At 44.2% G+C, this 27,016-nt stretch overlaps 2 protein-coding genes across 6 annotated transcripts; one reads left to right on the forward strand and one right to left on the reverse strand.

The window, feature by feature from the left end:
* Window positions 1–2,571: 2,571 nt before the first annotated feature.
* Window positions 2,572–4,368, forward strand: LOC131129567 (Krueppel-like factor 2). The gene is made up of 3 exons (XM_058073259.2): window positions 2,572–2,815; window positions 2,893–3,790; window positions 3,867–4,368. The coding sequence occupies exons 1-3, from the start codon at window positions 2,744–2,746 to the stop codon at window positions 4,040–4,042; spliced, it is 1,146 nt and encodes a 381-aa protein (XP_057929242.2). The 5' UTR covers window positions 2,572–2,743; the 3' UTR covers window positions 4,043–4,368.
* A 1,068-nt stretch (window positions 4,369–5,436) lies between these two features.
* eps15l1a (epidermal growth factor receptor pathway substrate 15-like 1a) lies at window positions 5,437–26,425 on the reverse strand. 5 transcript variants are annotated; one of them, XM_058073635.2, is made up of 28 exons: window positions 26,279–26,425; window positions 24,790–24,831; window positions 24,621–24,710; window positions 23,843–23,890; window positions 23,643–23,738; window positions 23,496–23,552; window positions 23,293–23,418; window positions 23,155–23,214; window positions 22,211–22,453; window positions 21,966–22,129; window positions 20,503–20,659; window positions 20,311–20,373; window positions 20,138–20,158; window positions 18,562–18,647; window positions 18,093–18,125; window positions 17,141–17,213; window positions 16,889–17,050; window positions 16,499–16,696; window positions 16,191–16,370; window positions 16,001–16,106; window positions 15,812–15,862; window positions 14,231–14,367; window positions 13,974–14,040; window positions 13,753–13,895; window positions 13,578–13,677; window positions 10,233–10,388; window positions 9,321–9,337; window positions 5,437–9,242 (listed from the first exon to the last, which is right to left on the reverse strand). In XM_058073635.2, the coding sequence occupies exons 1-28, from the start codon at window positions 26,381–26,383 to the stop codon at window positions 9,096–9,098; spliced, it is 2,928 nt and encodes a 975-aa protein (XP_057929618.2). In that variant the 5' UTR covers window positions 26,384–26,425; the 3' UTR covers window positions 5,437–9,095. The 5 variants fall into 5 exon arrangements, with proteins under 5 accessions (XP_057929618.2, XP_057929619.2, XP_057929621.2 ...); XM_058073636.2 differs by having other exon boundaries at window positions 13,584–13,677; window positions 26,279–26,420; XM_058073638.2 differs by lacking the exon at window positions 18,093–18,125.
* Window positions 26,426–27,016: the final 591 nt, after the last annotated feature.

Consider the following 27,016-nt stretch of genomic DNA (forward strand, 5'->3'; position numbering starts at 1 on the left):
TTTCTTTCTGGGCCTCAGAGGTTCTCCAGAGGGACGGCGAGCGCTGGAAGAGGTCCAAGCTTTTTTTTCATGCCGGGCCCGCTCGGCGCTATCGCTCCCCCGGCTCCCTCTGAGTCTGCACGGCGTGCCGGCAGGATCCTGGTCCAAGTGGACTTCCTGAGCAAGCGCAAGAGGAAGCGCAGTAATAAGGAACGAGGAAGGGGGTGTGGGTTTAAAAATAACCCGCCTATATAAGCTGAGGCCCGAGCCCACTCTGTCTCACACGCTTCGTCCACAGCACACGGCCCACATAGACACACATTGGAGGAGCAAGCAGGTGTGTTGCCAAAAAGTTGAACAAAGACAAACTTTGTCCACAACTGACAGAACCAAAGACACATCCACTCTGATAGATTATTGATTTGTCACACACTTACAGAAACACAACTTGCACACAGTGAGAGCTGACCAACATCATGTACGTAAGTCCACTTTGTGATGACTTTTTAAAATCATGTGATTGTTTGTGTCAACCAATGGAAACAAAGATACAAACAAGTATCACCATTGGCCACCAGAGCTCTCTGCTCCATCTTTCCACCACACCTCCTCCACTCACTGGCTGCGTCACTTCTATCAGTAAACTTCAATAAGGATATGTATAGTGTACTTAGTTCCCAAGGGTGCGGATTTTGATTGTCCCAAATCCATTACTGTACTTGCACCCTTACTGAAAATGATGATTGCAATATTTATCAACTTCCTCTTCTTGTCAAGTTTTTGAATTTCAACCTCCTCCTCTTCTGCTACATACTTTACTGTGAGAATGCACTCAAAATACCTAAGTGTGAGTACGGAAGTGTGTGAATTGAGACATAGCCACTTAGCTTTAATGACAATATTTGATTGCCCTCTCGACATTTGTTTAGAGTGTTCTGGATCTGCTCTGATACAACAGCTGCCATTGGTGGTGCACTCGCTGTTGCTTTGGTGATACATAGTAGCTTGTTGTGGAAACCTCACAACGACTTCAACAGTAACATAACTAAGGAGGAAGTCATCGTCGTGGATGCCATGATTATCGCCACTGTTGTTAAAGCGGTTAATTGCAGCATTTAGCCTGAAGCCACTCCTTTGACCTACGCACAGGACATGCTTAGGTGCTTGGTAGGTAGGGCTGGGTGATTTGGGAAAAAAAATCTACGTAAATCACAATTAATTGAACTTCCAATTTCAGAGGTTTTTTTTGCATGCATAAGTGTGTTCATACTGAGGCGTATACACTCAGCCAAAATGGAGTGCAATGTCAGTACCTGGATGTTGCACAATTAAAATTGTGACTGCGAAGTGATGGACACTTACCACACTCAATCGTCACCATCTTGGCTGAAAAATGACAAAAAATTATTTACATATTCCTTTTGAATCATTGTACAATGGAGAAGTTGGGGAAACTAGCATTGTATGGGATGATACCAAGGTTGGCGATATTGCTCTGTCAAGTGGTTGCAATTCAAGGAGAGAGAAGAAGAAGAAGCGGGTAAATATTGTCATTGTCATATCATCATATCCAGTAGATAGTAAAGATATGGGTCAGCGCTACATTGTCAAAATATGCACACAGCATCTAAGTACACGGCGTACACAGTATGCTATACTTATTGAAGTGAACCAAAGTAAGCAAATGATTTCCAGTTTATGCACCAGTACCAGTAACAGTACTAGCGTCGCTCATTGTCAATTTCCGTTCTACTCACAGGTGGCAACAGCAGAACATTACTGACAATCAAAGGCTACTTTAATTGGAGTACACTATGTGACATGGCACACCTCGTCTATGTGTGTGTGAGTCATTCAAAAAGATTTACAGGATGCACTGTATGCAAATGTAGCGTGCACATGTGACACATCTTGTAAAGTTTGAAGAACGTAATAACTGTCTTCATTTGCGCACTTAGGTACTTAGAGTGAGTGACAACGTGAAGTACTGTATACTTTCCTAAAGATTAGAATGAAACGGGCTGGACCAAGATGACACCATATGGGATGACGACACCTTTTCCATTGTCCACTTTACACGCGTATTAAAAGTTTATTTTAGTCTTATTATTGGTGTCACACCTAGCAGCTGTGCTAAATGACATTTAGACACAATTTTACTGCATACATTGAAATATATTATTTTAGACAAAGTTATATTATTTGAAAATAATAACTGTGCATATTTAGCCCACATACACAGTCACTAGTTGAATTGCTTATTGCACACTATTATTCACATTCTACATAAGGATTCTATGTTATTATAATTTGTTATTGTTTTCTTACATCTTCTAGTCAATACGGTTGATATTCAGATACATGTTTTAGATGTATTTAATAATAAGTAAGAAGTGGTAAGAATGACTTTTTATCAAGACGAGACGCTGCCTGCACTTTCCTTTGCACAACTATGAATGGGGTAAGACCCAGAAGGTGTTCTACTTGTAGGAGGTCCAGGAGGAGGGATAGTGCTGCGTGGGGGCGTGTCTGTAAGGCAAGGGGCGTGTCTGAGCACCAGGAGGACTTTAAAGTAGCTGACTGTTGTACATTCAACACATTCCACACCTGCGCCTCTTCTCCATCTTCTTCGTCTGACACCGACTCTTCAGCTTCCTCTTCCCCGGGGAAGAGGCACCTTATACCGGCACACATCGGCACGACTGGCCGGTTTCTTTCCACGCGCACACTCTTCCTCCGAGGTGTAGAAGTTTCTGGTTCGGAGATGGCCGCCAGCGGGACCATTCTGCCGTCTTTCTCCACCTTCTCCATCCAGAAGGAGAAAAGCTGGGAGGATGTAAGTATAACCTCACCTCATGACACGATGATTGACGTTGTCTGGTTCACGTCACCTAACTCGCCGCTGTGGTCCAGGTCTGGAGGGACCACATGAGCTGCGGGTCCAGAAAAGACGACGAAGAGCTGGACAAGTTCCTAGACTTGGACTTTATCCTGGCGTACAGCGCCATGAGTGCAGACGGAGCTACAACAGATTCATTCCGGACTCAGGACTGCGGGGCGTCCGGGTATCAGCAGCAGCAGCAGGACTACACGTCCATCCCGGACCTGGGTGCCCCCCCTCCTCCGCCGTACAGCAGCCTGATGGCCGAGCTGCTCCGCTCGGACGAGGACGGCAGCAGTTTCGGATCCAGCATCCAGGGCAGATTTCTGATCAGCTCCTCCCAGCAGGAGGTATTCTCTGCAGAGCCCCCTTGCATCAAGTTGGAGCCCTCAGCGGACTCTTACGGACCTGTACTGGGTCTGGTCCCGCAGAACTGCATCAAGATGAAGCAGGAGGGCAGCGTGACGTGCATGCGAGCATACGACCACCAGCCTCGCTTGGCCAGCTCCCCCCAGGGCAGCATGACGCCCCCCCTTAGCCCCGACGACCTCATCACCTCCGAGGGACAGCATCCGCGCGCGTGCACGCTTACCTTCCCGCAGGGCTTCAACCAGCATCATCATCATCATCCTCAGCAGCATCCAGGAGGCTTCCAGCTTCAGTTCCCTCCGGTGGGCGCGCACACCCAACCCCACCATCACTTTCCCGCCATGTTCTCAGAGGACGTGCACGCGCAGCAACAGACTTCCAGTCAGCGCGTGCTGCTCACGCCGCCGTCGTCCCCGCTCGACATGATGGACAGCAAGCCCAGGAGAGGACGGCGCTCCTGGCCCCGGAAACGCACGGCCACGCACACGTGCACGTTCACGGGCTGCGGAAAGACATACACCAAGAGCTCGCACCTCAAGGCGCACCTGAGGACGCACACAGGTAAGAAGCCACACCCCCTTCCCATCACAATCACCTGTGTGTGACGTCACTTAACGCTGTATCCCCACTCTCGCAGGTGAGAAGCCCTATCATTGCACGTGGGAAGGATGCGGATGGAAGTTTGCGCGCTCTGACGAGCTGACGCGTCACTTCCGGAAGCACACCGGACATCGACCTTTCCAGTGTCACCTGTGCGAGCGCGCCTTCTCCAGGTCGGACCACCTGGCCCTACACATGAAGAGACACATGTGAGAGGGGAGGACATCCTTTTGGACACCAAGTGGGCCTTCCGGCGTGTTGCCATGAATGAATGAATGCAAAAGATGCCAAGTCAGCAAGAACGTTATTTCAAGTAGCTGGTTCTACTCCGCTGCCATGTCAGGAACATGACACTGCCCGCACTCACCTCTGAGGCTGCCTTGAAGACATGTCAAAGACATTTTGAGACAACGTTTTCTTGCAAAACCGCTTCCCATTGGTCGTCCTCCGCCCAACAACCACGACAGTTTGTAAATGCAAACCTTAGAGAGAATGTAAATAGACTATTTTATTGTACATAATAAACTAAGACAATGTCATGATGTCTCTTGCTTGTGTGTCATTACGATTCCTCACCAATGACCCCATCTGACCCCAAATAGGCAATACTACACAATATATATAAACAAGCTAGCAGATGTCTAACTGCTAGCATGGTGATGACCTTACAGCACACTATACTTTTTACTACATAAAATATGTAAACAAGGTAGCTGCTGGCTAACAGCTAGCATGGTTATGGCGTCACTACCTTTTACTACACAAAATATGTAAACAAGGTAGCTGGTGGCTAACAGCTGGCGATTACGTCACTGTGATGTGTTTGGGGACGCTCTTAAAGGTCGTAAACATATCCTATTGCTACATGCCTATACGCATCACCAAGGCAACCTGCACTCAGCCTTGTCACTGACAGCCAAGGTATTCCCCTGTGTGTCATCACTGTGTGAGAACTTGGAATCCACGCAGAAAATCCACACATGGAAGTAAACGCTGGAGGCGCAGCTTCACGTCAGCAACGTTCCTGTCAATCGCGCTGACCTTTGACATGTTATTGTCCAGGGATGCTGAGAGACACAAAGCAAACTTGATGTCCCCACAAGTAAACTTGTAATATTTTTACTTGACTTTTTGAAATCTAACCTCATTTAGCGTCCCTCAGCCCCCCCCAAAAGGAATATTGTTCATACTGTAGGAGGAGAACGCCACCTGCTGGCCTGACAGAATGCTGAAAGGAAATACCGGAAGACATCATAAGTATTGAGACAATAAAAAATAATTTGGGACAAAAATATTGACATAATATTGTCTCCAAAAATAGCAATTTTCAACCATATGTCGTGATATTGTGCAGGTAAAATGAAGTGTACATGTACCACAGTTTAAAAAGCCCATTTCAGTTTGTCCTTGTGTTCTCCTTGCTTCACTGATGTTTTTGTCAAGTATTGACATTTCCCACTTTGCAAGTGAAATTTACACATAACTTCTTACCTACACCGAGAATCTCATTCCATCTGTTCATTGATCATCTGACATTACCATTCATTAGAGGCAAGTACCTATATATTTTATACTTTAAAATACATTTAATAAGTGTGTGAGGCACAGTCAAAGGATAAGTGGAGGGTTGGGGACCAGAAAAGAGGTTCTGAGGGGGAGCGTCTCAATTACTCGTGGATTTTTGCTATTCACTGGTGGTCCGTGAAGACAACCCCAGTAAAAAGTGGAGTCTACTGTATTAATGCTAGCCTGAAGGGGATCTATTTCACAGTTTTAATGATGAAAAGAAAGTCCTGGCGCTGCCAATGAAGAAAAGGAGACACGTTAGGTAGAAGTCAGTTTTTTTTTCAACATAAGTAAACAGGAGACGCAGCCCTCCGCTTTGTAACATTTTACAGAAGAGACATGGAACTATACACACTGTTATGCATTTCCATAGAAAAACAGCTGGGATTAAGGAGGGGAGGAGGAGGAGGAACATGAAAGGTTAACGGCTTGTCAGCATTCTTAGAAACATTGTTAAAACTTAACTTCTAACGCTCATTTAGACTTCCAAAAGCATTTGTCAGTCATTTCCCCCAAATGAATCAGAAGCATTATGGAGAGGCTGCAAGTGCATAAAACATCCAACTGGTGAAAAACACCCCAAAAAAATATAACATCTATTGCACAATGGAGACAAGTACAGTATGAACGACGGTACCGTAAGAGCAGTACACGCTGCACAGCTGAGGTCAAAGGTTCACAGTAGGGCTTGATGGAACAGATGAGGTTAGAAACAAACATCTAAAATGTACTCAAGTGCTCCACTGCAGCTGACAGCAATACGATTTGTGGGGTCTTTTCTGATTATGCTAGCACTTTTCCACCACAAGTGGACAAGGAGCAATAGTGGCGATGTAGCAGCTACCTGCCAATGAGCAACATATCCTGCCACATTCCTAACCGAAGGGATACACGGTCCCATTTTGGGATTGTTGGCAAATAATCCTGGAAACATCAAGCCACTCGTTTATAAGAAATTTCTAAATGTGGCAGCCTCCCAACTTAAACTTGACCAATTTTCACATTAAAAGGAGTTCCATGCAAGCATTTGGGTCAAACAATGTTCAAGTTAGTGGAATAAGAAGTCATTTGTTCGTTGTACAGTACAAAGTCACCTTTTTGTACGTCCCTGGATGGATATTTCATCACATAGATTCAGTAGACAGCACTGGTTTGGAGACATTTCCTCTATTAAATGAGCAACTGCCTCCAAACACTTCAGGTACTGTATGACTAACTATCCACAGGTCATCCAATAGAACATTTGTAGCTTTTTTAAAAGCTTTTTGTGGTTTGTTCAACAACTGCTGCTTCTGGTGGCCAGGAAGAATACTACAAGAGGACTCAATGTAGTCATTAAATGTGATCGTTGGTCTTGAAATTATGTTTCTGCATGATACAAACATTGTATGTATTATAGCATTCATCCAGTACTGTATCATTACAGTAGCACCCAACAGTGGCTTTGATTGACAACCAAAATCAGCATCAGTAACCCAGGGAAGCAAAAACTAGCTTGTGACATGATAAATACAATACAGTGGTGTAAAAGGGTTTGCCCCTTTCCTGGTGTCTTTTTTGCATGTTTGTCATGCTTAAATGTTTAAGATCATCAGATCAAATTTAAATATTAGTCAATGACAACACAACTGCAGAGAATTGACATCTAAACAGTGTGGAAAAGGTTAAAAAGACATATCTAAAGCTTTAGGACTCCAGTGCACCACAGTGAGAGCCATTACCCTCAAATGTTGAAAACATGGACCTTCGCAGGAGTGGCCAGCCAACCAAAATTACCCCAAGAGTGCAGTAAGCACTTATCCAAGAAGTCACAAAAGACCCCACAACATCCAATAAGTCACAAAAGGCCCCACAACATCCAAAGAGCAAGAAGCCTCTCATTCCTCAGTTAAGGTCATGATCCCACCATACAAAAGACGCCAGGAAAGAACCTCCAGCATGAAAGAGTTCCAAGAGGAAAACCACTGCTGAACAAAAAGAACATTAAGGCTCATCTCCATTTTCTGGATGATCCCCAAGACCTTTAGGAAAATACGTTATCTGACACAACAAAAGTTGAACTTTTTAGGAGTCCCATTACGTCTGGCGTAATAGTGCCGCATTTCAGAAAAAGATACCAACAGTAAAATATAGTGGTGGTAGTGTGATGGTCTTGGTCTGTTTTGCTGCTTCAGGACCTGGAAGCCTTGCTGTGATAAATGGAACCATGAATTCTGCTGTCTACCAAAAAATTCTGAAGAATGTCCGGCCGTTTGATCAGGCAAAGTCCTGTCCTGAATCTTATTGAGATGCTGTGGCATGCCCTGAAAAAGGCGGTTCATGCTGGAAAACACTCCAGTGTGGCAGAATTACAACCACAGCACTGTAAAAGACGCATTGCAAATTAACGCAAACACTTGATTGCAGTTGTTGTTGTTAAGAGTGGCCTGAGCAGTTTTGGAGCAGTTTAAAGTTTCCTTTAAAAGTTGAATTTTGTGTTCTGTTGTGTTGTCAAAGACTAATATTTACATTCTGATGGGGCAAACACTTCCACACCACTGTGCATTTCTGAGGTGATACGTTGACGTCATCTCTACACAGAGCGTCTTCCATTCGCAGCTTCAAGCAAGTTGAGTGGTCAACAAATGATGACGTGTGAGACATGTTTCACATCTTTCCAGTTGCCTGTTGGTACGCTCCCCCTGTCAAAGTCAACTACAGCGCGCAGTTTTAACATTAAAACATGTTGAAGTCACAAGCCACTCGCTAAAATAAAAAGCGCAAAAACATTTGTTAAAAAAAAACAGCTCAAATTCCCTCATCACGTCCATGTACAATTTCACACTCAAAAATTCAAAATAAAAAGGTGTGCAATCTGTTGTGTGGCTGCAGAGAACATGTTTGCAGGAATAACATGTCTAGGCCTAGTCTCACACACGTGCACACACACATTAATACTGTTTAGCTCGCCACACCAAGTGTCTTTTATCCTATTGGGAAACCATCCTGTTAAAAAGCCCATGTGCAACTACATAAAGAGCATGCTAACGTTGCCAATTTTCTGTCCTTGGTTAGAAATAAAAGCTAAAAAAAAAAAAGCAGTAAAATTTGTAAAAATCCAGCAAGCGCAAACATTGCGTCACTTCAGGAAGGCTTAAACTTAGTCCAGAATAAAATGCGACACGAGGGGGACTGGACTTCTAAGAGGAGTGATCATGAGAAGGACAATAACCACAGCATTGGCCAAGTTAGCCATGTGAATGTAGCCTAGCTTAGCAGGGTCCAGTGGAGCTTTTCTTATCACAGTGAATTATTGATGAGCTTTCCATGACAAGCAAGACAACATGAGGTTGAGGTTCTAAATGGTGAGGAGTGTCTAGTCCTGTCTACATGAAGTCAGTCTGGAGCGTTTATTAGCACCAGAACCACTCAGTCCAACATGTTATCAGTGTACTGAAATCCCTTGAAAGAACTTCCTTAACCCTCCTTAAAGTTACTGAGTGGCTGCGAGCTAGCACGCCTTCAAGATTGGCTTGGTCCAGTGAACACATCACTGGCTTCTTCTCTTCGTCCCAGAGAGTTTACACTGATGATCTGTCTTGATTGGTGTTTTCGTGTGCCTCGGAGTGGTTTTCTTTCTGTGTGTGTGTGTGTGTTTGAACGCCCATAAACTCAAAAGTTTGTCTTCTGGTGTCAATATCCAGTCACGGAACGGTTGCGGTCACGCGTTGGACATCTCTGCCTTGCTGAGAGCGATGGCAAGCTCAAGGTCCTCCTGCTCCTGCTGCCTCAGACGCTTCAGACGCTCACGCTCGGCCCGTTCGCTCTCTCGCTTGGCCCACTCCAGCTGCTGAGCCTCGTTGCCAAACTAGGACACACAGAGACGTGTTAGCCATGTGTGTGTGCGTAAAACACTTCAGAGAGATCCGATCTAATTTAAACTCACCTTTACTTTGTCAGGTCCTGTCATGGAAGTGGATAACAGAGCAGACATGTTAGCAATACAGTATTTGGCCTGCACTCACATTGACCATTCAATTAGCTTATTTTGAGATGTTCTGGTTATTTCCTGTGAGGAGTGATCTCATTAATGAATAGACATATATAATTTGCCGTTTTACTGCAGTTTCCCTGACTTTGTGAATTACTTCCAGTCTTATTGTGAGTCATTCCACTGTGAAAGGTGTGGACTGTCATACTTTTGATCCCATCAGTGGAATGACACATCTATTCTGGCCTTTTAATGCAATTTCCCTGACTTTGTGGATTATTTTCAATTTTATTTTGAGCCATTCTGATTATTTCAGTGAATGGTGTCAACTATCAGTAATTATATGTGAGAGTAGCGAGCCCATTGATTGAATGATTCATTTATTCTCCCATCTAACTGCACTTTCCCTGACTTTGTGGATCATTTCGAGTCATTGTTTGTTTCACTGTGAAAAGTGCTGCTTGCCACTTACATGCAATAGGAGTGATTGCATTAACTGAATGACACATACTACTCTACAGTTATACTGCAATTTCGCTAACGTGGTGGATTATTTCGAGCCATGCTGATTATTTCTACTGTGCAAGTGGCTCGCATTAATTACTTGCAACAGGAGTGATCCTGTCAATTAACTGAGGATTATTTGTCGTCTTATTTTGAGTCACTGTGATTGTTTCTTCTGTGGAAGGTCTGACTTTTGGATCTTCTTAGTCTTTGTATTTCATTTCTGTTATGAATTTCGACGGCTATCATTGATACCCTGAGAGGAGCCATTGCATTAAAGTTACACAAGCCAAACGTGTCGGAGTTTAGGTGTGAAGTGGTCTGAGAATGTGCCTAGAATGTGTACACCTAAGAAGCTTTTACTTGATGCTGAGGATGGAGCAAAAGGGTCTTTGCCGCTGAAAGGATCTCCAAGGCCCTTTTTACTCTGGAATGGGTCCACGGCGTCCCTGCCGAATGGTTGGAAGGGGTCACATGGTTTGGAAGGGTCCGCTGACATGCTCACTGGTGTACTCTTACCTACAGACAGAACAAAGTCAGAATTAAGATATTTACTGTTTGCATCTGACAGATGGTTGTGACATCTTCAAGTGAATGTATGAATTTCTCTCTTTCCATTCCACCAAGCCAGCCTCACTGCTTTCACTCCAAGTGCAGCCAAAACAACTCTTTAAAGAGCTTTTCAAGTTTATTCAACCGCCCTCCCCAAAGAAGGTGCGTAGAAAAACATCTGGCAGCTTGAAAACAGCGGAAGACAAACAATGAAAACCCCAAAACCAGCGCAACCGGTCTCAACGGTTTCCTGGTTGAAGAGCTGGTTTGGTTTGCGGCCACATCAGCACTCCGATGTTGATGCTGATGACAGAAGGTTAGCCTCACATTGATCACACTGATGTGATGCAATATCTGTTTTAATAACCAAAGTAATGACAACCTCAGAGAATTAGTGTCCTGATGTAATCTAATATAATCTAATATCACTAATTGAAGCATGTAGGACAAACTCAGAAATAAATGTACAAATTTAGCTGGTTCTTGTGTACAATATTTATTATCATTAATTTCAGTTATTTGGGTCTCAATTACACAGAAACCAAAGTACACATTTTCCCTCTCTATTCTCTTAATGCATAATCACTATATGGTGGTTGTGTCCAAACTTTTCTTCCACCAAAGTTTACATACATTTTTTACATTTTAAATGAAATACTAAGAAGTGGAAGAAAATATGTCAAATTCGTGTTACAGGTGCATGTGGCGACTCCAAATTGTCCATCGGTATGAATGCGAGTGTGAATGGTTGTCAATATGTGGCCTGTGATTGGCTGACGACCGGTCCAGGGTGTACCCCGCCTCTTGCTCGAAGACAGCTGAGATAGGCCCCAGCATGCCCGCAACCCTCATGAGGATAAGCGGTATAGAAAATGGATGGATGGAGGTGATAAAGCATAATAATATCAGTATTAACATGCCAACTGTTTCTCAGTACAGTGGAACCTCGGTTAGCCCCGTAGCGTTTTTCTGTCAAAAATCAACACCATTTTGCCGTGGTTTGCATACAATATGGTGCATGTCTTATCACGTTAATACACCGCATGAATCCAATGGGGTCTTTTCTGGTTAGCATTTCATTAGCTAGCTAAACAAAATCAAGTCAGCTACATTACGTCGCCCGTCTATCATGTCATCAGTGGTTGACTCTCAAAAATGTTAATGCAAAACATGTTTTACATGCATTAAACAATTCTGAATGCACATACATGAGGAATGAAAGAGATAAATAACCATTTAAGGTAACTTTTACCTTCGTTGAAGACGTGACTGTTCTCAAAGACATAATGTGGCAGAGAGATCAACCACCTTATCAATCACCTTCCCATTTTCAGTCAGCATCAAGAATGATGTCTTGAATTAAGCTAAAATGTTCATGTATTCCTTTCATTCATCCTTTATATGTATTTCTGTGCATTTCAAATTATTTTTGGGTATAATTTCTTATGGGAAACAATGATTCAGTGAACATCTGTTTCAGTTACAGTCAGACCTTCTGGAACAAATTTTACATAACACCCTTTTGCTCTTCCTTCCGTATTCATTTTATTAGCGTATTAATGAACTTCCTTGGTCAACTGTAGTTTCACAACATGACTAAGGCCATTAAAAAATGAAACAATGAGCATGTGGACCAAAAATGGCCCCCGCACCGCACTTCGGACACCCTCATGTCCATCCATCCATCCATCCATTCATCCTCTATGACGCTTATCCTCACAAGCGTCATAGGGGTACGCTGGAGCCTATCCCAGCTGACTTCAGATGAGAAACGGGGTACACCCTGGGCTGGTGGCAAGGCAAATATAGACAACCGTTTACACTCCCATTCATACCTATGGGAAATTTAGAGTCACAAATTAACCCAACATTCATGTGTATGGAATGTGAGAGGAAACCAGAGTACCTGGAGAAAAAAACAACGCAACAACGCCACACACAGATGCCCAACTGAGATTGTGCGGCCACCCCTCAGGTATGTCATTATTATTGACAAAGCATGGAAATTGTTGTGAGTCTACGAGTCACCCCTTACTTTAAACTCCATGCCATCATCAATCTATGGGAGTTTGTTTCATTTTGCTGGCCTTGATAAATTGACATGTGCATGCGTGTCTTCCTCCACTTTCTCATCGTGGGAACCATCAGTATTTTACTTGTGAAGGTGTTAAACTACACAACCAGTCACACAATAAATGAGCTCAGTGCAGTCAGCCCCAGTGAGCACTTGACACTTGGAGAGCCAAACTGCACGGCTGACAATCAGTTTTTTCCTCTTTCAAAAACCACACACACACACACACACACACACACACACACATACACACACAGGCACCCATGAGAAACCACAGTCATGCACTCCACCCTGTTCTGCAAATGCGCTGCTACATCAGAGACAATTCATTTGAATCTTTACCACAAATTGCAGAAAGCGGTTCAACCTACTGACATAACATCAATGTGCCCCAAACTTCCACTTGATATGCCTGTTGCTATTGCACAAGTCTGCCATGGCACACTGTTGTTTGAATAGACAACCACTACATTAAATGTACAAGGTCGAAGATATATTAAAAAACACAATATACACATGCTGCTTCTCTGAACCACGCACATATATCGAGAGAACACACACACAGGCAAGAGGAACTTGTTGGGTGTGTCTGCGAGCAAACCATCCATCAAGTGTTATATCACAATTTGTGTTGGCCTTTTTCCACTTTCAGATGTAGCCTCGTCACTCTAATTGAGGCGGTACGAGTTGTCTAATTCAGTTCCCAACCATTCATTGAGACGAGGCACATATTTTATATCTGTAAAATCTCATGGGACAACCAAGCAAAATTGCATGAATGGCAACAGGTGCATACACATTATGTACCTTCTGCCATCTAGTGGAAGAGTATATCATTGTTCTAAATAGACAAACGAAGACAGACTGGTAGTATATACAGTAAATCATTTATGGACCAAAGAAGTGAAATTGAATGGTTTCTCGCAGCACACTTGTCCGGAATCACTCATCTGATTGCGGGATGTGCACTGTTGAGGCTGGAGTACTGTACAAAAAGGCACCGGTGGATACATGCCAGGACATTGCCTTTGATTTTGCAGGACCTGCATGGAAGAGGCTTGTGTAATAGGCTGGCTACTTACACTCACCACTGGGGGGTTTTGGTCTTGGGGGAACCCCTTTCTTGGGTGGCAGGGCGGGTGTGTCGTTCTTTCTGACAAATGGATCATCCACAAATGCAGCCTGGGCAGAAAAAAGGGAGGACGTTGTGTTTATTCGCTATAACAACACTGCTGTGAGCACCTGGCGCAGCTGTACCTTCTGGTAGTCTGGCTGCCAGCTGGCACGGCCCTCGAAAGGGTCTCGGGGCTTGGCCATGTGGCTGAAGTCTGCAAAGCCAGCTGAGCTGTTACTGCTGTTGAACGCGCCGCTGCCAAACGGATCCAAAGCGCCAAACAAGTCTGAAAGCCACAGCAGACGTAAAAGCTCTAAATGTGCCTGCACGTTCCTACTTGGAGGAAGGGGAGAATTCCTCCTACCTGCTCCTTTGGATTTGGGATTACTTGCGGAGAACGGGTCACTGCTTGTGAAGTGACTGATTTGCTGCTGGAGACGGCAGAAGAATAAATACCCATGTAAATACAACTTTTGCATTTTTAAAGAATACAAGCAAACATGAGAACACTACTTGTTACTCAAAAGTCTGCAATTGCTTCCACATACAAATACAAGTCTGAAGAGATTGCTGAAAAATTTCACATAACATTCTCCAATATCCAGACGTTGGCGTCCTCACCTTGGAGGGTAACGTGGCACTCTTGCTGAAGGGGTCAGATGCTCCAAAGGGATCCATCTTTGTTGTTTTCTTGAAGAAATCTTCAGACGAAGCCTTGAACGGGTCTGTCTCTTTGAAGGGGTCGCCCCCAAATGGATCTGTAACAGCACAGTTGTTCATACTTTATTCCAAATGCATCTTTTTTGCAGCTTCTATCTTAGGTAGATGTTTGGAGACTCTAAATTGCTTTAATATTTTTTGCAAAAACATGCACGTCGCCTCTAAACTATCCATCCAGCCTTATTAGGGTTGCAGGGGTATGCTGGAGCCTATCCAAGGGGACTTTGGGCAAGACGTGGAGTACACCCAGGACTGGTTGCCAACCAATCGCAGGGCACATATAGACAAACAACCATTCACACTCACATTCATACCTATGGACAATTTGGAGTCGAAGTTAACCTTCATTCATGTTTTTGGAATGTGGGAGGAAACTGGAGTACTCTGAGAAAACCCACACATACATGGGGAGAACATGTAAACTCCACACAGAGATGCCCAAGCAAAGATTTGAACCCAGATCTTCCCGATCTCCTGACTATGTGGCCTATATGCTAACCACTCGGCACTGTGCGGACTGACTAACCAGAGTAAAAAATGTAAAAAAATACATGATTGACATGAACAAGCAATCTGATTATCTGCTTATCCTCACAAGAGGCCCAAGTGGAGATTTGTAGATTATACAATTTATAGTTGTACATGCATGAAACTATTCTAAATGCATATAAATGCGGAATGTGAGGGATAGATTATCATTTTAGATTACTTTTGCCATCATAGAAGACGTGACTGTTCTCAAAGACACAATGTGGCAGCGAGATCAACCACCACTTTCCTGTTTTTAGTCAAGTCAATTCTTCAATGTAGGTAAAAGTAACCTCAATCAGGCACATATATACAAACAAACTTTCAAACTCACATTTATACCTGTGGACAACTTAGTTGCCAATTAGATTCAAACCCAGACCTTTAAGATCTCTTCTGTGTGGCCAGCATGGTGTAAAGTAGAAAAGCAAGCAAGTAGGAAGTGCAAAGAAGGAAAGCAAGAGTGTCTACTTGCCACCTATGCCATACTTTAGCATGTTTAATGAATTATACTCTGTAAAATATCATAGTGGCCCTAGTTTGGATACCCCGACTGTAAACTGTTGGTAGGTGTGAATGTGTCAATGCGTAAATCCTGTGGCTGACAGGTGCTCAGTCCTGATCGACTCCAGCTTCCTTGTGATGTCAGTGATGGTAAAGAAAAAAACTACATAGAGGCTACATATGAACTGACCCAGAAAATCAATAAGGACAACAGCACAGTAGGTGCGGAAATGAAACTCCACACCATGGCTGGCTGCAGCAGCAGGAGGAAAAGGGCCAGAGGTTTATGCCATGAAGGGCAATAGTGGCACCACAAGCACAACTCTAACCAAAAACACTCTACCCACAATTCCCAGACGGTCAAACGTTGTACTAGAAAGAAGCTCTCAGAACACGGGATCCTCAAGATAAGTTATACAACACTGTTTCTCGGTCTTCTTGAGTAAGTACCTGCAGGTGGTGCTGGTGGCTTTGCAAAGGGGTCATTTTGGAAAGGGTCACCTATAGAAGGAGTCAAGCAGAGGAGCAAGGAGAAAGACAGCAATAAAAACCTTGCGAGCTGTACACCAGAAATGACGCTAACAATGCTAAGAATAGAGTGCTAAACAGTCAGTCGAGAATGTGTGGAAGCTGGAGAACCTTTGAAAGGGTCGGTCCTGAAAGGGTCTTCTGAGTGGAAGGGGTCAGTGTGAAGTTCTTGAGGCTGGCTGTTAAACACTGAGGGCTTCACTTTGAATGGATCCTCCTGCGTGAGGAAATGATGAAGACTTTCTTATTATGTTTACATTCGACTGTGCACACACTATAAACACGTGGATTCATCCCTGACCTGGGAAGCTGACCCCATGGATGGGAAGGTTCCGTTTTCTCTATCGCTGAAGCCTTCACTCATGTCCGCGAGGTTGGTCATGCTTCCCCCGTGGGTTCCATTCAAAGTGCTGTTGTATTGTTCAATGCTTTTTGAGACTTCCTGTTGGCTGTCCTGGATTTGGGACAACTTACTGCGTGCCTGTAGAACACACATATACAAACAGATACAGACACAAATGTATGCACACACACACAAACAGGTAGTTTGGTTGTTGTCCCGTCACAATGCCTACAAAGATGCGGAAATTGCGCCCCCTGGCTTCCAACCTGGTTGATCTCATCCTGCGTGGCCTTCAGGGACTTGATGATGGTCTCTAGTTGGATCTTGCCCGCCGCCAGACTCTGCTCCAGTTGGTCCTCCTCCTGTTGCAGCCTGCCCAGGTCTGCCTTGGCCCGACTTAGCTCCTCCTCCTGGTTCTGCAGGTCTGACTCCTGAGAATGGATCTGATTCTGGAGTGTTGAGATCTGCCGGTTCCAAGTAAGCAAACGGAAAAGCAGCATGGAATTCCAGTTGGCATCATCTGGCAGCAGTTGTGTCAGGGCATACCATATGAAACTAAAGCAGAGTTGGGCTCTAAATTCTAAAATCACAGCCTCCACCTAAAGTACGGAGACTGTTCCACAATGTCTAGATTTCTGGTGGCCCTCATTCCTCACCATCTGAGACTCCTCCTGACATTTTATCTGGACCTCATTCAGCATGTCCTCCAGTTTATGTTTCTGTTGGTCCATCTCCTCCAGGCGCTCCTGGGCATCCTGTTTCTGTGCCTCTAGCTCCTGCAGGCAAGATGTCTCTCGGTCAAGCTCGTTCTGCATCTCCTAAGGACACATGAAAACAACTAAGTCACACTGAGGAAAGTGAAGACTATTATCGTGTGTGAAGTTGCAAAAATAAAACATGACACTGACCTGCACCTCAGCACTCTTATGCCTGATGGCCTCTTCTGTCTCCCTGATGTCCTGCTCCAGAGTGTACTTCTCCCTGATAAACACAGAGACAAGGAACATTCAAATAAAAGAAAACTACACAAACATCAATGAGCAATAAAGGTTAATAAATGAGAAGTACTCATAGCTTTTCAGGCCCTCCACTAAAACTCTCAAATATTTTGTTATGCAAAATGGAATAAATTCATTTTTTTGTTGCCCCTTTTGTTGCCCTTCTCTCGACATCAACTTCAAATTGTCAACTTGTACATGCCAGTGTATTTCCAGATGCTTTTCTCTGCAGCATTTGTCAAAATTGAACTGACCTATTGGAAAACTAACAATTATTCTTATTCTTATTCTTATTCTTAATAATTAGCATGAGGTAAGAGCAGGTCAGCAAGTCAATTCAAATGGAATTTGCTTGACATAATAATTTTCCAGAAAATAATGACATTGGGTCACTTTTTCCACATTTTGTTATACAAAATGGAATAAAATCACACAAACCACCACATAATGACAGCAAAAAAATGTTTGCAAATGCCAAACGTCTTCCATTTGGGGAAGATGGAGGCCACTGTGCTCACTGGGACCTTTTTTTCTGAACCCTCCCCCAGTTATGTGCCTGTCCAAGATGAATTCAGACAATTCCTTTGACTTCATGCTTGGTTTGCTTTCAGACATGCACTGCCAACTATGGGGCCTAATATAGGCATGTGTGGCTTTCTAAAATCATGTGCAAAAATGCAGTGTCTATATGTGTGCTATATCTTTTTTTAGTGCCAATTCTATTTAACTCTATGCAAGCCCACTCCCCATCACTCCAAGTCATGACTGCAGGTATTTTACTCAAAACAATGTGTGTGTGTGTGTGTGTGTGTGTGTGGTATGTGTGAATGCCAGTCCAGGCTCAGTGGGATTGTGCGATTACCTGATAGTATTCCACTGGGTAAAGGCAAGAGTGCTGACGCAGCATATGGAGAGAATAAGTGATGAGCAAACAAAATACACACACATTAATGTAGGCGTGTGTGTGTGGTTGGTGGGTGATGAACGCATGTGAGATAGAAGGCAGCAAAATGAGGGAAAGCATTCTGGTTTGTTTACTAACTTGGCTGTTACTGTGTCATGCTCACACTGCTAATTTGTTGATTTTTTTTTACAATAATTTCTTCTTTGAAAGTCACTACTTTTACTGTACTCAACAACTTTTGTGATCAAATCCTGCTGGGGTTGGGACGGTTTGCGGGGAGCGATGATGTGTGCGGAGAAATGGGATTATTATACAGGGATATCAATTCAGGGCGGTCAGGGCGGACGTCACATTCATCACACTGTGAATCAACATTACAGCCTGAAATGGAATATTTAATCAGCGTCAGTGATGACAACGTGGTTACCTCTGCAGCTGGGCTATCTCCTGGCTGATGTCGTCCAGCTCCTTGATGCCTGTAAACTCGCCTGAACCCACCGAGCTGGAACTGTCCTGTACAGGGGGGACAAACGACACAAACTGATCAGTTAGGGCTTGGAGGGGAGAAGCAGGTTGATCAGGCCGATGGAGGGCAAGTACAGGGAAAGCCCCCGGGGCCATAAAAGGAAGAGCACAGAGGATTGGAGATGAGGGTTGGGGGGGCATCACCACCAATGCCAAACTGCCAAGACACTCTGAGGGGGGAGGAAGAACCAAACAGATGGCTTTGGAGAATATTCAAAAGCTTCCAAGTGCCTTGTGTTTAATGAAGATAACCTAATTAAATATCAGCTGCTTGTGTGGTTACAACTGATTTGACACATTGAGCTGTGTCCCAATGGAGGAGCTTCACCCTTCCAAGTCTAGGTTCGTTAAAGGTTCATGACGTCACAGTCGAAATGCCAAGGCAAATTCAAGTGCGACCTTTTCCTGACTTTTCCCTATGTGGCAACATGTATTCCAAGATTCTTTATGCGCAACTGCTCTAACACTGTGTTTAACTGTGGTGGGACCGTAAAACCTTAACATTTGAGTTCAAATATGTCTTTTTAGCATTACTTCAAGATAAGAGTGGGAACGTGGGATGCAGCCTGAGTAGGCACCTCGTCTGGAGGGTGCAGACCCTCAGCTGGGACACAGCTGTCGTGGAGGAGACCTGCTGGATTTCTTTCCTCCACAGATGTTGAAACTCTTGGTCGGGATAAGACACTAGCCTCTTTTACACACCGACCATGCAGCGTCACCGTTTAAGCACACACCATCTCACTGCCCTGCTGTCTTCCTTATCAGCGCTGTCTGCAGTTTTGAGTGAGTCACTCAAGCATGCATTGTTTCTCTTGGGTCAAAATTGACTTATTTTATTACACTAGATGACTGTAATACTAGTCATCAAAGCTTAGGAGAATTCTTATGACAATAATTATGTTATTAATACAGGTGTTAAAAAACCTTGATACTACTATGATGACGATGATGTAACTGGTCTCATAACTCTGATACTAAAATGACATATTTGATAATTATGTCACAAGCACAATGTGAAGAAGGTAGTTGGAACTAACTAACCTGTCAAGCACCTGTAAATAATTGAGATGTGAAATAAATTCAAGAAAATATACTTATATACATTTTCTACGCTGCTTATCCTCACTAGGGTCACAGGTATGGTGGAGCCTATCCCAGCTGTCTTCGGGCGGGAGGCGAGGTACACCCTGAACTGGTCGCCTCTACATTATCATCCTTTTCAATTCATGCACACTAGCGCACAAAACTTGACAATTATTACTACCGCGACATCCAGCTGCATCTTTGTCTTCTGCTGGCTAGAAAGGGCAGCGAAGCGACAGAAGCATCACACTGCCGACCTGAAACGGTTGCGTAAAAGTGGCTAATGTCACTCCAATGCCTTGCAACGGGAAAAGACATGTTCTGCAAATGCTTTCTGGTGATTTGGACTGAAAGCATTTAGAAGTGGAGGCCCTGAGCGGTCCAGTGTTACCTACCCACAACTTGAACATTATGGCCTGAGTGGAAGAGGAGGGGAAGAGCAGAAGAATTAGTAGCAGAAGAGTTAAGAAAACAGCAGCTCAGATGTCGGTCTCGCTCACTGCTGAAGTGCATCATATACTGTATCTACACCTCCCATGTCCAAACATGCTGAAAAAGGGACACTTACCCTTCTCATCTCAGACAGTGCAGCAATCTCTGATCCCACTGGCGTCATGTACCCCGACATACTCTGTTGCACAAACAAAATATTATTAATTCAGGGTCAGGACTTACTGATTACCGATTTCATTCACCAAGATGTGTCCCATTACAATTGTCCATATGGTCCACACGTGTGTGTATTAACAACGTGACCTACTGGGACTGGAGTTCCTCTCTCAGAAGGTGGAATCATGTCAGCCGTCAGAGCCTGAGGTGGGTCCACACCCTTGCTGACCTTCTGCTGGATGAGATGCATGGCAAGGGAGAACTGCTCCCTGGTCAGCTTGCCTATTTGTCTGGTGTCGGCCAGGGCCCTGCAGGTGGGATTGACACCGAAAGTCTTCTGTTACATTGCTTGTTCCAAACTGCAGTGGATGCAGATCACTCACAAAACTGTTGAATGGTGTGCTAATGAAAATATAAAAAACCTATGTGATGATAATGTACCTGTGAAGGACAGATATCTGGTTAAAATTCGTTGGCAGCAGGCAAAAAAGCTGTAGCGTGGAAATGAGGAAAGGATGACTCCTCTACACAGGATCAATGAATTAAGATATGTAGATGGCAAATCAACGTAATAAAAAGGCTGACACATCGCCTATGGCAACAAGAGGCCCGATTCAAGGACAAGTGGACGAGATGGACAATATTTAAATCTACTCAGCGACAAAACATAATGAAAACAAACTGGGAAACAAAAATGTTTAAGTGACAAAATAGAACTACAGTTCCCATGATGCCTAGAGTGCCAAAACACAATGTGCAAGTAGTGAAATGGATGCGGAGGTATAGTGGTTAGCGTGCAGACCTCACAGCTAGACCTGAGTTTAATCCCACCCTCGGCCATCTCTGTGTGGAGCATGTTCTCCCCGTGCATGCGTGGGTTTTCTCCGGGTACTCCGGTTTCCTCCCACATTCCAAAAACATGCTAGGTTAATTGGTGACTCCAAATTGTCCATAGGTATGAATGTGAGTGTGAATGGTTGTTTGTCTATATGTGCCTTGTGAATGGCTGGCGACCATTCCAGGGTGTACCCCGCCGAAGACAGCTGGGATAGGCTCCAGCACCCCGCGCGAGCCTCGTGAGGATAAGCGGTAGAAAATGAATGAAATGGATGCTACTATGACTACTATCACTTGTTTTGATAGTTCTGATAAAATGCAGCAACCATGTTTCGATCTGACAAGCTTTGATCAAATGTAGAATTACTCCAGCTTCTGCTTAGACATTAAAACGGCAACAGTGGTTCAACTCCAATGGGAAATAACAGCCACACGTCACGAGCGAGTGACATTGGGAACACAGAGGTAGGTTGGATTGCAAGTTTAACAGTGTGCGTAAAGTCCTTAATGTGTGGTTCCAATCCTGCCTGTCATGCTGCCACTTCCATATTACATGTATCATTCACAGTAGTGATGTCAAAGTTCACACTCTGATTTTGGCCGTCCTGTTCTAGGGAGATATCTTTCCTCTAAATGAGAAATATCGTCACGATCTAATCAGTGAGATTTCGTAACACCCCCAGTAATTAGGCATTTTTAAGGCTGCAAGGCAATGCCAGGTGGTTCACTTCATTGGAGAACCAAGCTAAGAGCTACTCGTGAGCTAGGATAACCTACCAAATATGTGCAAGTACACCCTGGGAGAGACCAGACTGCATGAAGATCTCCTTCACTTCCAGCCCACTCACAAAACCATCCAGGTCGGCGTCTGTCTTCAGGAAGATGTCGTCATAGCGACCACGGTCTGACATGGGGACCACCCAGTTGACGGAATGCTGAGTCTACAAGAGAGTAGAAATAGAGAATAGAAATTGGACATGGGATGATTTGAAGTTTCCAGCACGCTGACCTGAGACTATTACCTGTCCAGACTTCAGAGTGTGTTTGGGGGACAGGCTGCCCGTACTATTCAGGGAGTTCATGCTGCCGTGGGACGGCGTGGAGCGCAGGGAATCTTTGGGTGGCGGAGGGCTTGCGGGCAGCGCGGGCACGGCACCGCCCACAGAGCCCAAACTTTTCTTCCTCTTGGACAGGGGGATGAGGGTGGAGGGTAGGTGGGCCGGAACAGGCTCTTTCTCCAGTGCCCGGTACACCAGGTGCATGGCCTGCAAGACCCAGATGCATAACAGCTTGTCAACATCCAGGAAGTTGGCCACGTGAGATGGTTTTATTGACGCCAACTGGACTAGCTAATGCTGTAACTGTGGAGTAACTGTTTGTGCTTCAGTGTTTCCCATACATTAATTTACCACCACAAATAAAGACAGCTGGGATAGGCACCAGCACCCCCGCGACCCTTGTGAGGATAAGCGGTAGAAAATGAATGAATGAAAATAAATCTGGCTCTCCTTGTAAAAACACACTAAAATAGGACAGTCTGTTAATGTTGCTTGACGTTCCAATGCTGTACAGTAGGTGGCATCGTAACTTTGCTCCTGAACACACCTCATACACACTTGGTCTAAGAAGATGTGGCAGGAGGGATCAGTATTAACAACTTAAAAAAAACACAAATCTAGTGTTTTTTCTGCTGCTATTGGACACTTTTGGAGACTATCATGAAAGCATGCATCGTTCTTCTCTATGAGCAGCTTGTACCAATGGCGAATTAAGCAAATTAGCTGACAACATCATCTGGCTCAACCGGCCACTTAATTAGGTACACATTCTAAAGAGAGACAGTTCTCTAATGAACAACATTTCTCACACAACACAAAGTTTTTGCAGGTGTACCCAATGTTGTGGCTGGTGAGAGTGTTTATTTGTCAACCTAATGCAGCAATAAACTAGAGAAGACACCACTCACCACAGCAAACTCATCTTTGTCCAGGTGGCCGTCTTTGTCGATGTCACTCAGGTCCCAAACCTGTCGGCAGCAGAGGGGAATTAGGAGGATTTGAGCTCTGATGAGGATATCAAAAACAAGTGCAAGTGCCATCCAAACCTTCCCAAGGATGTCCAGAGGCAGCTTTGAGTTGATCAGGACGGGTCGCACTTTCTCTCCTGACAGCAGGCCGCTGACCGGCGACAAACTTTCAAAAATCCCATCAAATTTGTTCTTCTCCTCTGGCTGAAAAAAACATTTGTTTTCTCATAGACTAAGCAACAAAAACACACTCAGCTGTGTGCATGCGTGGGTGCATGTACCCTGACGGCCCAGTGCGGTTCAGCTGAAGTGCTGAAAGAAGGACTGCTGCTGTCCTTCTGTAACAACAACAAAACAACACGGTTATGTTGCCAGGCAGAGCAAAAAAAAACCAAAAAGTAAAAAATGAACCACAAAGTTGGACTCACAAACTTAGGGGGCGGGACAGTGAGGTTGAGGCTGGACAGACTGATGTCATGGCCGCTCTGCGCGCACGCTACCAGCCTCAGAGCTACGTAAAAGCCCTTGGAGGGAAAGACATCAGTGTTACTCAGTGTACAAGCTGACAATGTGGCTGAGGGGGGTTGAATACGTCTTTTTCCCTCTTCTTCAACACACTGTTTCCTACCTGTTTGTCTAGGTAACCTTTTCCATCCGGGTCAGCCAAATCCCAAATCTGAAACACAACAATCATGTCTGTGAATAGCAATAGCAGTGCACCTCTGTGGTTCCTCCACTTATTTGGCTCATTCTTTCATGTTATGTAAATGAGCTTACAAAACTAATAGAAGCAGCTCGCCGTATGATAAAGCACAATAACAAACATCGTCAAACGAATATCTCTCTGACAACAAAACTGACCATTATCATCTTGAATTCTTGATCACTAATGAAGTGGTGAAAATATAACCTTTAGTCATGCCATCCCTAAGTGAGACGCAACACAATCAATGACATAACCTTCTTGGAAATTAACTCAATTATACGAACACATGATGTCACCATTTCCTGCTCAAGGCTTTTAATAATTTCCTCTGGGAGGATGTCTTAGTGTGTGTGTGTGTGTGTGGTTTAGTACGGTGTTCTTGTGCTGGCTAATGGGCCTAGCTGTCATTTCCTCTAGGTCATAAGCATTTTATTGCTCAATTATCATGTCTGCCCTCCAATACATGTTTTGATCGATATGTAACTCACTTATCATTGAGCTTGTACCATGAGCGCTGTTTGTATTATTTTGACCCTCTCATGCAGCTCATGCAGAACAAAGGAATCAAAATATTACAAATATCCACCTTTGTGTGTAGGATTGTATCATTGTTTCATTGCCACACAAGACTTGGGAGTGCCACAAGGATCCACGCCTTGACTCCTGTTTTTTCAACACACCTACGTGCCAATGCACCTACCTTTCCCAGTGTGAGGTCTGGAAGTCCCGACTTTTTCAAGAACAGCGCAGCTTCTGTTGGTCCCACTCTCCCAGTGTTTCCTGGATCCACCTTGAACACATGAAACCTTAACTTAACCTTAACCATAATAATAATAATAATTCAAAGTTATGTCTATTCGTCATATTACCTGTCTGTAAAAGTTTTCAAAGACAGGGCTCCCACTTGACATCTGTATTAGACAGTGGCAGGGGTTGGACATCAAGGGCATTAGGGAAAAATATACAGCACTACGAAATTGCAGTACTACATAGTGCATCACAGTATTGGTGCAGTCATACTGGTCCAGACAAAAAATGTGAACAACACTTGTATTTTTGATACAAACAATGCGCCCTTTTAAAAATAGTGTGCTTAAAGTTGATAGGACAGTGTAAGTGACGTGTACATTTTCCGACAACCTCATGCTCATGAAATAATGCGACATTGTCGTACACTTACCTTTCTATGACCGATTATTTTGCCAGCTGGGATGTAACCTGATGTAACCAGCTGGAAACCTTTGTGTGTCTTTACATATTTTTTCAATCCCCCTATCTGGGTTGGATGTGCTATAGAAAGGAAAGTGTGCAACATCCGCAATTTTGTGAGCGTGAAGTCATCGGAAAATGTGCTTGTCTCATACCCCGTCCAATCAAGGTGCACCTTTATGCACGTGATTAATTGGGCGCATTTGATCCACTGACTAAAGTACAGGTGTGAACTCAAATATCTATTTTTAACATTCTTGGTTTGGCAAAGAGTGCCGGACTACAACACACCCTTAGGCGGTCTACATTGGTCTGGTCTTGTTGCTCCTGGACTGTACTCACACTTGCACAACCATATTAACCGGATCAAACATGACAAGTGTCAACGCACCATTAGACTGTGCTTCTCTGACATTCATGCTGAGGTCTAGCATAGGCTTTTGACTGCACAGCGTGCAGACAATTAAAATATGCTACTGCAATAGGCACCTTAAATACAATATATAAGAGTAATTACAAGTCAATTACATCGTAACAGAATCGCAGTTGGCATGCTTTCCGTGAGAAAACAACTAAACACCACTGAAGCTAAAGCATTGTGAGATTAAAAGACCACTAATATACTTACACCCGCCACAGTTTGTTGTCGTTCAAGCAGCAACTCACATCAGCATCAATTTATCACAGCAGAGATTATCTGACGTTAGCCTGCTTGGCTCAATCCGACCGCTAGGCTCAATGCTAGGCTAGCTGCGGCATGCTAACCCCCCTCTCCCCAGCACTCAACATTCGCTTCCTTTACGGCCGGTCGGGACGCATAACACTACCCACGGAGGCTTCTCTGGCATTATGTTTGAAATTCCGGTTTTAAAAGGCGTCACAGGCGAATTATGTAGGTGTCATGTCTTGGTAAAAGAGCTGCAGCTAGCCAGTGGCAGAGAAGGCTAGCAAACCCACTGCGTAACGGTACCGCACTGGGCCTGGTTCGACCAGCTGAGCGTCTCTTTGGGGCAAGCCTTTCCCCTCCAAATCGTAATATTATGACGGACCGACAGCCACCAACAACACGAAGAGGTCGTGGAACACTACATTGTCGGCTCATTGTAGCCTTTGTTTGAAAGGTGTCGGAGAGAAAGATTGCCTCTTTACCTGGCTGAGAGATGTGAGCGCTGCCATCTTCCCTGTTGCTGCGGGAACGCACCCTCCGCTTGCTGCGGCTGCGGGTGTCGGGAAACCACTACCCCTGGCGGCCATGCCGAGAATTGTTGTCCTACAGATTGTCGCTTTTATAACATATTCCGGATAATACTTTCAGTTGGAATCTTTTTCATAACAACACAACAACACATTACAATGCGGAATTGACTTACCGGGATCAAGTAGGGTAAGGTCACTAGATGGCAGTAAATGCATTGTACTTCGCTTAGCGCGAGCACAAGGGCAATATCCGTATGGGATCGATACTACTTTGATAAAAATCGATATTTTTCCGGTCTGTGTTACAATTATCTGCACATATGTGTTTTGTATGTTGTTCATAGTGTTACTTTGTTGTTTTTTGTTAATTTTTATATTGTTATGCTGTTCACTAACTCAGGGGACTAATAGTGATCGTATAAACTAGAGCCAATATTTGTTTTGGTTTTACTCATTTTGCACTATTGACTTAATTTTGCTCAAACAATTGTATGTAATAAAAAATAACATGTTCCAGTCCATTCTATTTTCTTCCACTTATGCGGGTCTGGGTGATGGATGGCAGCAGTCTCAGTAGACTAACCCTGGTCTCCAGCCACCTCTCCCAATTCCACCAGCAAGTACCTGTCTGTTTTTATTCCACCCACAGCCCGCGTCCGGGCACGCCCACTACGCTGTGATTGGTCGCAC

The sequence above is a fragment of the Doryrhamphus excisus genome, linkage group LG4 (assembly GCF_037039965.1).
Source record: "Doryrhamphus excisus strain RoL-2023G ecotype Guam linkage group LG4, RoL_Dexc_Guam_v1.1, whole genome shotgun sequence".
Classification (NCBI taxonomy): Eukaryota; Metazoa; Chordata; class Actinopteri; order Syngnathiformes; family Syngnathidae; genus Doryrhamphus; species Doryrhamphus excisus.